Below are 12,323 nucleotides of genomic sequence, written 5' to 3'. Positions count from 1 at the left end.
TTTGTATTCCTTTTCTGCATGTCTTGGAGTTTCGTCTGTATCACCTCTTTATATAACTCATGCATCAGTTGGATCCCCACTTTCCCTAGTCGTTGTGTATATTAGCTTGATTTCTGTTTTGTGCTGCTGTTTACTTTGGTTACTTGTCAGAGCCCTGAACAGAGGTGAGAGAGCCGGTGAATGGGCAGATGTGGCACTTCATCTGCCTGCAGGGCTACCGTGCCAGACAGAGATTAGTGGGGAGAGGTGAATGGGCAGAGAATCACAGAGGAAGCAATCGGTGCAGAAAGCAGAGAGTTGGGTTGAGTGGAGTAAAGATGTGTTTGGTGGTAGGATCCCATTGAAGTTGGCGGAAGCTGTGGAGAATAGTGTGCTGGGTACAGAGACTCACAGGGTGGTAGGTGAGGACAAGAGGAACCAGACAACATGAATATTGGCCTCAGTCCTGACGAAGGGTCTCGGCCTGAAACGTCGACTGCACCTCTTCCTAGAGATGCTGCCTGGCCTGCTGCGTTCACCAGCAACTTTTATGTGTGTTGCTTGAATTTCCAGCATCTGCAGAATTCCTGTTGTTAACATGAATATTGATTTCTTCCCCTCCCCTCTCCTTCTATTTCCCACTCTGGCCTTTTACCTCCTCTCATCTGCCTATCAGTTCACCCTAAGCTCTTTCCTCTTTCCCTTTCTCCTGTGGTCCTCTCTTCTCTCCTATCATATTCCTTCTTCTCCAGCCCTTTACCTCTCCCACACACTTGGCTTCATCTACCACCTTCTAGCTAGCCTCCTTCCCTCCCCCCACCCTTTTACTCTGATGTCTTCCCCTTTCCTTCTCAGTCCTGAAGAAGGGTCCCGGCCCGAAACATTGGCTACTTATTCATTTCCGTAGATGGTGCTTGACCTGCTGAGTTCCTCCAGCATTTTGTGTGTGTGGCTTTAGACTTCCAGCATCTGTAGACTTCTCATGTTTAAGAGGAACTTTACCCCTGTTAAGGCAGCGGGAAGATGGTGTGAGGGTGGAAATCCAGGAAATGGAAAAGCGGCTGAGAAAAGCATCAATAGTGGTGGAAGGGAAACTCTGTGTAACTTATTGGCTAGTTCGTTACTGATATTATTACTACATCTAATAATTTCCTGGTAACTATTTCTAGTTCTAGTTCTCCATCTCTATCCGTTTTTGGCCTCCTACAAAGCTCAACATAACATTAAGGAACAATGTCTCTTTTCCTGACTTAACACTGAACTCAACAATTCCAGATAGCCACTGCTCAGTTCTGATGTCAAATCATCAGCTGTAAAATTGATCCAGTTTTTCTCCCTCCATAACTACAGACTGGCCTGTTACAGATTCATACACACATTTTTATTTCAGATTTTAAATTGCTGTATTTTGTATTTCACAGTTGTAGGATATTTTTTCCCTCTATTCTCATTAGCCTCCTCTCTTTTCACCTCCTCCAGACAGAGCAGCTGTGATTAACAAGCTTGAAGCCCCCTCTCGGTGAGGACCAACACCATCTGTGTCATGCAGTTTCTCTTGCTTTCCAAACTAACACTAACATTCCCTTTGTTACTCCTCCGACACATCACACGGCCTTCTGCCCCCAAACCACCTTCGCTACAAGTCAGTGTTGCTTGTTTCAGAACTTTTCCTAGTTGAGACAAAAGTTTATTGATCCAAAACATTAATGCTGTTTTTCACCTCTTAGAAACTCCCTCACCTAGTGAGTATCTGCAGTAGTTCTATTTTCACTAAATTTAGTATGGCCTGTTTTTCAACTGATTATGAACCTTTCACAAGTAGACTCTATAAATACAATGTTTTTACAGTTTGACATGATCTGCTGCTCCTGGTCTAGGGAAACAAGTAAAATTTCCCATTCGAAGCATATTGCACTTACAGCACACTCAGTGGATCTCTGACTGAAAGCCTCCTTGAGGGCACCACTACCACGACATTTGTGAGTACTTGCTGCAAGAGGGCAGCACAGTGGTCCTGCTGGCAGTGCTGCTGCTCAGACAACCCCAGTTCAATCCTGACATCTGGTGCTGCCTGTGTGAGTTTGCACGTTGGGTTGAGAATATTCCTGCTCTCACCCACATTCCAACAACTTAGTAATTTATTGAGATACAGTGCAGAGTGGGCCCTAGCAGCCCTTCGAGCCATGCCGCCCAGCCGTGGCCTAATCGCCAATTAACCCACCAACCGGCACGTCTACACCCGGAGGAAACCCACGCAGTCACGGGGAGAACCTACAAACCCCTGAAAGGCAGAGGCAGGAATTGAACCCAGGTCGCCTGTACTGTAAAGCGTTGTGCTAACCACTACTCTACCGTGTCACCCCTGCTAGCTAATTGGCCTCTACCTTGTAAGTAAGTGGTAGAATCTCATGGCAATTGATGGTAATGTCTAGAGAATAAAATGATTAGGGTATGACTAGTGTAAAGTGTACTCAGTGGAAAGAAGAGCCTATCTGACTGGTTTACTTATCTCTTTTATGATCCTCCTAGCCTACTCTTTTAACATTTTCCTTCTTTACTGCACGTACATCTATCTGTATCATAATGTTCTTGCCTTCCTAATTCATCTGTCTTTTCCAGCATGCCATAGCTTGAAGCATTTCGCTCCCTGTCACATCACACTCAGAGCGAAACTATCAACTGACCCTGCTCACCCCCATGTCCCTTAAGCAGAATTTGTGCTTCCAACTTGGAGGAAAACAAGATTTGTAAGAGATGAAAAGGCTAATATCCTGCCAATTGTCCTGATAGTCATGCAATAAATGATAATAGAGTTAGTAACTAATTACAACAATCCATCTCAGACAATATACTCAGACTTGCCAGTATAACATGAGAGATACAAGTGTAGCTGGTGGAAGGTTATTGATTGAAACTTGTATTCTGTTTCACTCCAACCGAAAGTCCCTCACCTGATGAGTATTGACTGTTCATTCTTATTTTATTTCAGAATTCAAGTATCTGCAGTACTATTTTCTTTCCTACATTTAGAATATAACACCACAAGTAATTCATATTACTTGAGGCAAATTAAGGCGGCTTTCGCAAATCTTCCACAGATGACCAACTATCAACTTAAATATTGACCTCACATACTATTTTGAATTTGCCATTTTACAAGTTTTTGGTTCTGTTTTCAGTCAACATGGAACAGCTTGTTATAGTTTAGTCCTTTTTGAATCTTGGAAACATTAAACATGATACGAGACTTCAATTATTGTACTTTCTATTTTTATCTCATGGTTATTTTCTCTGCTACATGTATTCATTTATCAAACATGTTCTAGCTATTATGGTTTCCCTATTTATTCCAGAATAAAAATCATAGTCACTACATTCTCTAGTTAGAGAGAGCAGATGCAAATCTCACTGATCAATTTATTGTACCCTAGCATTGAGGCAAGTGCTATCCTATTTGATCACACTCAACATTCAGAAACAATGTACAAGACTCTGGTTCAGACATCAGATTCTCATATAGGCAATAGAGGATTTAGTTTCAATCTTTCATAAAACATGTATCAACTCAAAGCCAACTCCATCAAGAATCTAAACCACAGTTAAGACTACTGACAAGTAAGAATTTTGAGCTGTACGATGGGCAGATAAATTAAGCTCCTATCAAATAAGCTGGACATCTCAGTTCTCCATAAAATGTGTAAGTAGAAACATCTTGGGGGGATATTAAAGATTGTCACACCATTTAGGAGGTTGAAACACCCTCTGCAGTTACTTTCCTTTCTGTGAACAAGGCTGTAAAGTGCCAAAAGTGAAATCGTTTTGACAAACCTCCTTTTGACTTTATATGCATTGGTATCTATGAGGATATAAAAAGAAGCATTTGAAAAGTACATAAAATGATTATGTGTGCAAACTCAATTAGGAAACTTTCTTGAAAATAAATCCAAGTGTTCCATTATCAAGGTGAAGATGCAGCTTGCTGTTCCAGAGATTAGAAATGCACTCAAAAGATTGAAGCAGCCTTTTAAGCTAAACTATAGCTTGATCCAAGGCACACAGTTCATCTATACATTTATCCTCAAAGCACAAATACTTGCAAGGCTGACAAACCTTTTAGTTTAACAAAACATTTTAAAAAACCTGCACAATGCAGTTCCAGTCCCACCAATGTTCAGAAACTGCACTAATTTTTATATGGTGAGTTTCTGAAGAGAGAGGTAGGTGGAGATTTCAGGTGTAATGGTCCACCAAAACTGCACTAGTGTTACACATACAGCATTAGTCAAACTTTACTCCTTTGAATGAAGAGCAATATGCTGTGAAATTATGTTTCTGTTTTGCATTTCCAGTATAATTGTCTTTCTTCTTGTTTAAAAGCTTTCTAAGTTGACTGCATGCAAACCAAAAGATGAAATCTACACATGATCCACAGAATCAAATGACACAGGAGGGAAAAGGCATCTGTGAATCTCTGTGATGTGCCTTCAAATGTCTGGGTTTGTCTTAAATTGCTACTTTCTTTGAATTCTACTGAAACATAATACAGTAAATAAGGGCTTTGGTAAATATCAGAGAATTTCAACAGAAGACCCTTTTGATAATGACTGTGCTGTGCAAGGGGAGGTTCAAAGCTCTAGTCAATTTTTAAAGTGAGTGGGATACTTTAAAAGTGATTTGCAAGGCTGGTAATTTTTTTTAGAGAGTGGGATGTGCTTCTTAAATGATGCTGTTATGTCTAGGAGGTGGTGGAAACATATACATCAGTAACATTTAAGAAGCATTTAAACAGACACATTCAACCCTTCAACCATTTGGTTCTTGTAGCAAACCGTAATCAGCACAGTTGAGCAACGCTATGATAGTTGGCACTAAAATTGACTTTTTTTTTGTTCTAAATGTGTATTCTGGTAAAAATCATGTTTAATTTAAGTTTATGATTTTCCTGTGAATGCTGCTATTTGATGCTCCATGCCTGTGATGAGGCTGCTTCAAGTAAGTTTTTCATCGCACCTCTGCATAGGAGTACTTGGCAAACTTGACTTTGACAAGAGCAGGCAGGGAGTAGAGGAATATGGGTCATACATAGAGAGATAGAATTAATTTAATTTGTTATCATGGTCAGCCAAAGGACCAGTTCCTGTTCTGCACTTTTCTGTGTTTCTTTATTTCAAACATTTCTAATTGATCCAATTAACTGGGTGAATATAGTTCAACATAGTTCAATATAAGTTCATTCTGCCCTTGTTGAAAACACACATTTAAAGATTGTTATACATTGAAGTAAGTTCACAACAACTGAAAATCTATTTATATTGGCTCAAGAAATTGGGAACAATTCCAGAGTTGCATTTATACTCAGTAAGAGAGAAAAAAAATACATATTTTGTGACAACCAGAAATTTCAGTCAACATCTCTTTTATAAAATGTAGGACAGACATAAAATAATTTGTAAACCCATGCCAAATCGAGCATCAATTGAAGAGAATGACCTTCGGTGGAGTTAGTTTCCCATTCGGTAATGGAAATTGCTGAGAAATGAGGGCAGTGCCGCTGCCTCACCGTGTCCGGGACATAGGTTTGATCCTGACTTTGGGCTGCTGTCTGCATGGAGTTTGCTCTTTCTCTCCCAGTGACTGTGTGGGTTTCCACTGTTCCCTTCCCCTCACACCTCCCCCAAAGTGGTCTGTTAATCTGCCTCTGTGAATGACTGAGTTGATAAGGATGTGGGAGAGTGAAAATGTAGGATTAGTGTAAATGTGTGGCTGATGGTCAGGTGGACTACGGGCTGAAGAGTTGTTTCTGTTCTGGAAATCACTATTCCCCAGGAGCCTATGACAAAGACTTTTCAAACTGGTACCATCTCCGTAAACACAGATAAAAGATGTAATTTATTCAACAAGATTGTTAAGAGAAGATAGATGAATGAATGAAAGATGTATTGAAGTGCACGGTGAATTAGCACCCGTGTATTACATTATAAATTGGCTGTTTTACTGAATCAGTTGTCAAAAGAAAAGATTAAGGGTTACTGATTAACTCAGGATTAAATATTTCAATGTTCTAAATTCTTAATGAGACTGTGCAGTTTGGGCATCTGAAGGAGACTTAATCAAGCTGTCCCCACGTTATTGTGATCTAGTTCCCATCTCGCTTCACTATATCGCTCAGAATCACTGGGCGCCTCATCGGGGCAAGACCAGCATCAGGGATTTAACACAAGCCCTCACTTCCCCGGCTTCAGCGTAGTTTTTATGATTGCCTAGGAAATCCGATACAAACAGAGCACAAAATAGTTGTACAAAAAGAAACAGCTACATGTAAACGGTTGAAAGACGCTTCTCATGCACCTTATTTGTGGTCGAAGAAACCGTGATTTGAGTCGGGTGCAGGGGTGGGGGGAATCGCCACAAAACCCGTTCTACGCTCGCTAATATTTGAGAAACACGATAAAAGACCGCCTGCGAGCACACTCACCAACGCCGTTTATATTTTCTTCACAAGAGTACCAAATTCCTGTGTGGAAATAGCGAAAGAAAAACCTGTCGTCCCCAGTATCCCAGCTGTAATGGACCAGGTTGGAACTGGAGCCGTTCGCCGTTCCGTTGCCGTTAAAGTTGATACAGTTTGATTTCGCTTCTTTGTTGCAGTTTGGTTTGGGCACTTTCTGAGTCCCTTCGCACCAGTACGTTGTAATGAAAGCAGTTGTAGAGAAAAGGAGAGCCACCAAGTTTAACCCCACCGCCAACAAGGCTCTACATTTTCTGGTGGTTTTCATTGTAACATGAAGTGTCAGTCAGCTCTCAGGATTCGGCAGGCGAGTCTTCACTGCTAACACAAACAGCTAATAATTCTGGCCTGCATTAAAACCTGGTAAACGAAAGTGAACAATTCAAATCAAAGCTGTGCGTCCACCGCTTGCTTCAAGGCTGAACTATCTTCTGTATGGTCCTTTGGAAGGTGCCCATTATGAATTACTAACGTGCAGGCAGGTACCTGTCCCACATCGATTGGAGACTGTAGGTAGCAGACAGGAAAAGACTGTGCGTCCGCCAGCCTGAAGGCACGGCATCATCTTCAGTGGAGCACATGGTGCAGTGGGGCTACCGCCTCCCTTTGACAGACACCTGCTGTATCACCGTTACTATTGATCCAACTCTTCGAATTTCGCCACGTTCTTTATGCGTTGCAGCACCTGCCCATTCACTTCCCCTGAAATCAATAATTTATTTCATTCTTTTCGGACGCATATGAATGACGTTTTGCTTGAAGGTGCAGAGATAGATAAGAAATAACATGCATAGATCTGACTGACAGCTAATTTTAGATAAAAAAAATGACTTTAAAAATAAGATTTTTTGGAGGAATGCTTCGGAAAATTAAACTGTTAAAAAGTTACAGAATTATGTATCTGTATTGCGAAGGGAATGCAAAAAAAAAAGGGAAATACTTAATAGATGCTTTCTGGCAAATCTTTTAAGATCAGTTTTGCAGGAGTTCAAAAGAGAAACAAATCCCGAGATCGGGGGTAGGGGGCGGGGGGATAAAAGTATTTCAGTGGTGATCGCTTACATCTATCTGCCACAGATCAATAATTGTCACTTCCAGAAATACTTCGTGGCAGAAAGTCAGATCCAGGTGAAGATTTTCCATAAAATGTTAATTTTTTCCCCCAAAAATATGACACCATTAAACATTTGGAAAAGGTCGAATGCGCCGTTACTTAATGTCAATAAAACTGACAATGTCTATTAAGATATATATATGCTTTCGGTAAGTGGAGATTAAACATATTTTGTTTCATTTTAGATTTCTATCACTTAGAAATAAATTAACATCTCGTGGTGTTATTATGAGTCTTGCATCAGGTCCGAATGCTGACCGCGGCGAATTTTAACTCTTTGGGTTACGTAGTGTGGGTGCGCAGAGGTATGGAGTGAGTTAAATCTTGGGATATCTGACCCCGGCCCGCCGCCCTCTGTGTTTTTACCGCAGCCCCTCCGGGAGAGGAGTTCAGCGGCTGCAGAATCAACACACACGTCCCACTCTAAGGCCAGTCTGCGGGTTTCCTGGAACTCGCCCGTGGCAGCAAGGAGCGACAACCGGGCTGGGAGCACTCTCGTGTTCAAATGTCTACAAAGGCTGGTCACAGCTGTTTTCTTACCTGCTGGTGGGGAAGGGCTTGGTCACACTGATCGTGACGATGGCTTACTCTGTGTACTTTGATTTGCAACAGCATGGCTACCTCTCGCAATGCCCCAGCCCCGACCTCACAGGAGATTAAAGAGCAAAGGCATCTTCCGCAGCCTGGTTCTCTCACAGCACGCAAACTAGCGAGGGGAGGAGGGGAACAGCCGGGGGGGGGGACTGCAGAGGGGCCAACTGTCGAGTGGGCAACAGCATAGGGGAGAAGAATGGAGGGAGCAGTAATCAGAAAGGACCAGTAGAGAGGGAAGCATGGATGGGGGAGGGGGCGTATTAGAGAAGGGGCGGCAACAGGAGGGAGCGAGCAGAGAATGGAGAAGGGACCAAGTGGGGGCCGGTGAACAGGAACCCATAGAGAGGGTTCAGCAGAGAAGGAAGCAGAATGGAGGGGATGATCTTCCTTGCTGCAGGGAAACACCATCAAGTTGCAGCTTCGAAGAAGCACAAAAGTCCTAATTTCCTTAATGAGTGTGCCTCAAGATGTCACATCGAGTTTTACTTTGACCTCCTCAGGGAAACACAGAACTTTGCATCTCAGGAGCAGGCTTTTCGCCCCACAATGCTGTGCTGAACAAATTAACTACAGCAATTCAATGCCCAACGAAACTGGTCTCTACCACCGACACAATGCCCGTATCCTTACACTTCCTGCACACTCACGGGCCTATCTAAGAGTCTCTTGAACACTGCTGTCTCATTTGTCCCCAACAACACTCTAGGCACTGGATTCCAGGCACCCCCTGCTCTCTGTTAAAAAAAAACTTGCCCGGCACCTCTCCTTTGAATTTACCCCCTTTAACCTTAATGCATGCCCTCTGGTATTAAAAAATTTGACCCTGGGAAAAAAATACTGAATGTCTATTCTATCTGTGCCTCTCATAATCTTATAAGCTTCTGTCAGATCTCTCCTCATCCTCCGCCAGTTCAGAGAAAACCACCCACGTTTGTCCAATCTCTCATTATAGCACATGCCCTCCAATCCAGGGAGCATCTTTGTTAAACATTTCTGAACCTCTCCAAAGCCGATCAATCAGGCGACCAGAATTTAATGCAATACTCCAAATGTGTAATATTGCATTAAATTCTGGTCTGCTTTCCTTTCCTAACTAAGGCTGCAGCATGGTAGTCTGAAGTCTGCTGGAGAAATAACACATATTATCTAGCGTCCCTGACATCGCCATTTCCCTCAGCATGTTATGAGTCTCACCAGCTCTGAATGACCAATGTACACAGAATTCTCCAGCTGATCCATAGCACATGAAGGAAATGAAGATGTACTGTATTTTCTACAGTCAGCGATCACAGCAGCCTTTCAACTGCTGGTGGTGTCCAGAATATGCGGGTGCTTGGTTTTGCTGTTCTGCATAACTTTCCCCAGGTACAGGGTATCCTCAACACACACACACTCACACACACACACACACACACACGCACACACACACACACGCACACAGACACACACACACACACACACAACAAACTCAAAAGTGCAATCTGGCAAAAAAAATTATTTACAAACACAAGAGATTCTGCAGATGCCGGGAATCTTGAACAACACACACAAGATGCTAGAGAAACTCAGCAAGTCAGACAGCATTTATATATCTACGACCAGTCTATTGAAGAAGATGGGGGTGAGGAGTCACTCCCTCCAACAAGCAATCTAGTCCTTGTCAAATGCAGCAGAAGAAAGCAGCAAATGGATTTGGATTGAAAGGAAAGACAACAACTGGGCTGCAAGATGAAGACAGGAAGGTATGGAACTGAGTGGGGTGTATCTGGGACGCCAGGTAGCACCGTTGAGCCCTCTGGAGATGTCGTGGACTTACCAACGAAACGTCAAAGAAGGAGGGTGCCCACCTGATGACGTACCTACCCTCCCTCCTTGTCACCACTCCAAGCCCACTGCCAACATCAGGAGTGCCGACTTACCGTTGGGATTGAAACATCAAGTCCTAGTAGCTCTACTCTACTCTACTGTCCATGCTTCGAGCCATGACTCTTCATTGGGACTGGAAAGGAAGAGGGCAGGTCTGAATAAGAAGGTGGGGGAGAGAAAGGAGTACAAGCTGACAGGTGAGGGGGGTGGGATGATTGGGAGAGAGGGAATGAGGTAAGAATCTGAGAGGTAATGGGTGTAAGAGGTAAAGTGCTGAAGAAGAAGGAATCTGATAGGAGAGGACAGTGGACACAGAGAAAAGTGAAGGGGGAGGGACAAATGAGAGAGGCGATGGGCAGGTGAGGAGAAGAGCAAGAATGAGAGGAGAACTAGAATGAGGAATGGGAAAAGAGGGAAGGAGGGATGGGGGAGAAATTATGGTGCTGGAGAAGTCGATGTTCAGGTTGGTGGCTACCCAGACGGAATATGAGATGTTGCTCCTCCAGCCTGAGTTTAGCAATAGCAAGGCTGTAGGGGAAGCCATGAAAAGACATGTCAGAATGGAAACAGAAAATCGAATTGAAATAGGTAGCCACTGGGAAGTAATGACACTTGCAGTGGACAGAATGAAGGTGCTCAGTAACTTTATTCATCACAGGTAACTGATCTACAAAGAGGTGTGATTAAACAGGCCATCAGCATGCAAGTGAAGAACACAATACACACCATCCCGGGTCTCCTGAATGGTCCGAGTTTGCTGTGCTCTGCCGAGCACTCTGCATCATTAAGGTTTGGACCTGGGAGAGAGGAGCTCTGATCCTCCTTAGATGATTCCCTGGGGAAGCAAGAAAAGCAGAAAATTGAGGAGGAGATAAAAGTCAATTAGAACAATGCTTACCTGATATTTGTATCACTGGCTGGGGCAGTGGAATGCCCCAGTTAATTTAAGCATTTACTATTTCTCGGAATCCAGTTTAATATCACTGACATGTCATGAGATCTGTTGTTTAGAAGCAGCAATACAGTGCAAACATTTAAAAAAATCACCTCAAGTTAAAATAATAAATAAACAAACAAATAATTAAATAGTGCAAAAGAGCAATAGCGAGATAGTGTTCATGGGTTCATGGACTGTTCAGAAATCTGATGACAGCAGAGAACTCACTGTTCATAAAATGTAGAGTGTGTGTCTTCAGGCTCCTGTCCCTCCTCCCTGGTAGTAGTAATGGAGAAAGGGCATGTCCCTGGTGGACAGGACCTTAGTGATGGATGTCGACTTCTTGAGCCATTGCTTTTCAAGGATGTCCTTGATGGCGGGGCAGGCCTGTGCCATTGATGGAGCTAGCTCAGTTTACAACCCCCTGCACCCTCTTTTGATCCTGTGCATTGGAGGCTCCATACCAGTCAGAATGCTCTCCATGGTACACGTGTAAAATTTGCTAGAGCCTTTGGTGACATACCAAATCTCCTCAAACTCCAAATGAAGTCTCACCTGATATTCCTTCTTCATGATCGCATCAATATGTTGGGCCCAGGACAAACCCTCTGAGGTGATGATGCAAAGGAGCTTGAAGCTGCTCATCCTTTCCACTGCTGACCCCTCAATAGGGACGTGTGTGTGTGTTCTCCTGACTTCCCCTTCCTGAATTCCACAATCATTTCCTTGGTCTTGTTGACATACTGTGCAAGGTTGTTGTTGCAACACCACTCAACCAGCTGGCCTATCTCACTCCCACTGCTATTGGGCATTCTGCCGAGGACAGTGGTGTCATCCTATGTATTTATAGATGGCATTTGACCTATGCCTAGCCACACAATCAGGAGTGCAGAGAAAGTAGAACAGTGGACTAAGCATATGTCCTTGAGGTCCACATGTGTTGATTGCCAGTGAGGAAGAGATGTCATTACTAAACCATACTGATTGTGGTCTCCCAACGTGGAAGTCAATAACCCAATTGCAGAGGGAGGTACAGAGGCCCAGGTTTTGAAGTTTGTTGATTAATACTGAAGGGATAATGGTGTTGAATGCCAAGCTGTGATTGATAAACAGGATGCTGATGTAGGTGTTGTTATCTGGGCAGTCCAAGGGCGAATGGAGAGCCGGTGAGATTGCATCCACTGTGAATCTTTTGTAGCTGATAAGCAAATTGCAGTGGGTCCAAGTCTTTGCTCAGGCACGACGTAATTCTAGCGAAAACCAACCTCTCAATCACCTTATCGCAGTGGATGAGAAGAATCTCCAACCTGAAACATTAACTGTTT

At 43.2% G+C, this 12,323-nt stretch overlaps 1 protein-coding gene across 1 annotated transcript in view; it reads right to left on the bottom strand.

The window, feature by feature from the left end:
- Positions 1-6,866, bottom strand: part of gsg1l (gsg1-like) — a 262,421-nt gene extending 255,555 nt beyond the window's left edge. Inside the window, exon 1 of the mRNA XM_072268551.1 lies at positions 6,455-6,866. Coding sequence (XP_072124652.1) covers positions 6,455-6,755 — 301 coding nt within the window. The 5' untranslated portion in view covers positions 6,756-6,866. The remainder of the gene's footprint in view (positions 1-6,454) is intronic.
- Positions 6,867-12,323: the final 5,457 nt, after the last annotated feature.

The sequence above is a fragment of the Mobula birostris genome, chromosome 9, assembly GCF_030028105.1.
Source record: "Mobula birostris isolate sMobBir1 chromosome 9, sMobBir1.hap1, whole genome shotgun sequence".
NCBI lineage: Eukaryota > Metazoa > Chordata > Chondrichthyes > Myliobatiformes > Myliobatidae > Mobula > Mobula birostris.
The sequence above is the reverse complement of the archived record's forward strand: the minus strand, read 5'-3'. Positions and strand labels throughout refer to the sequence as shown.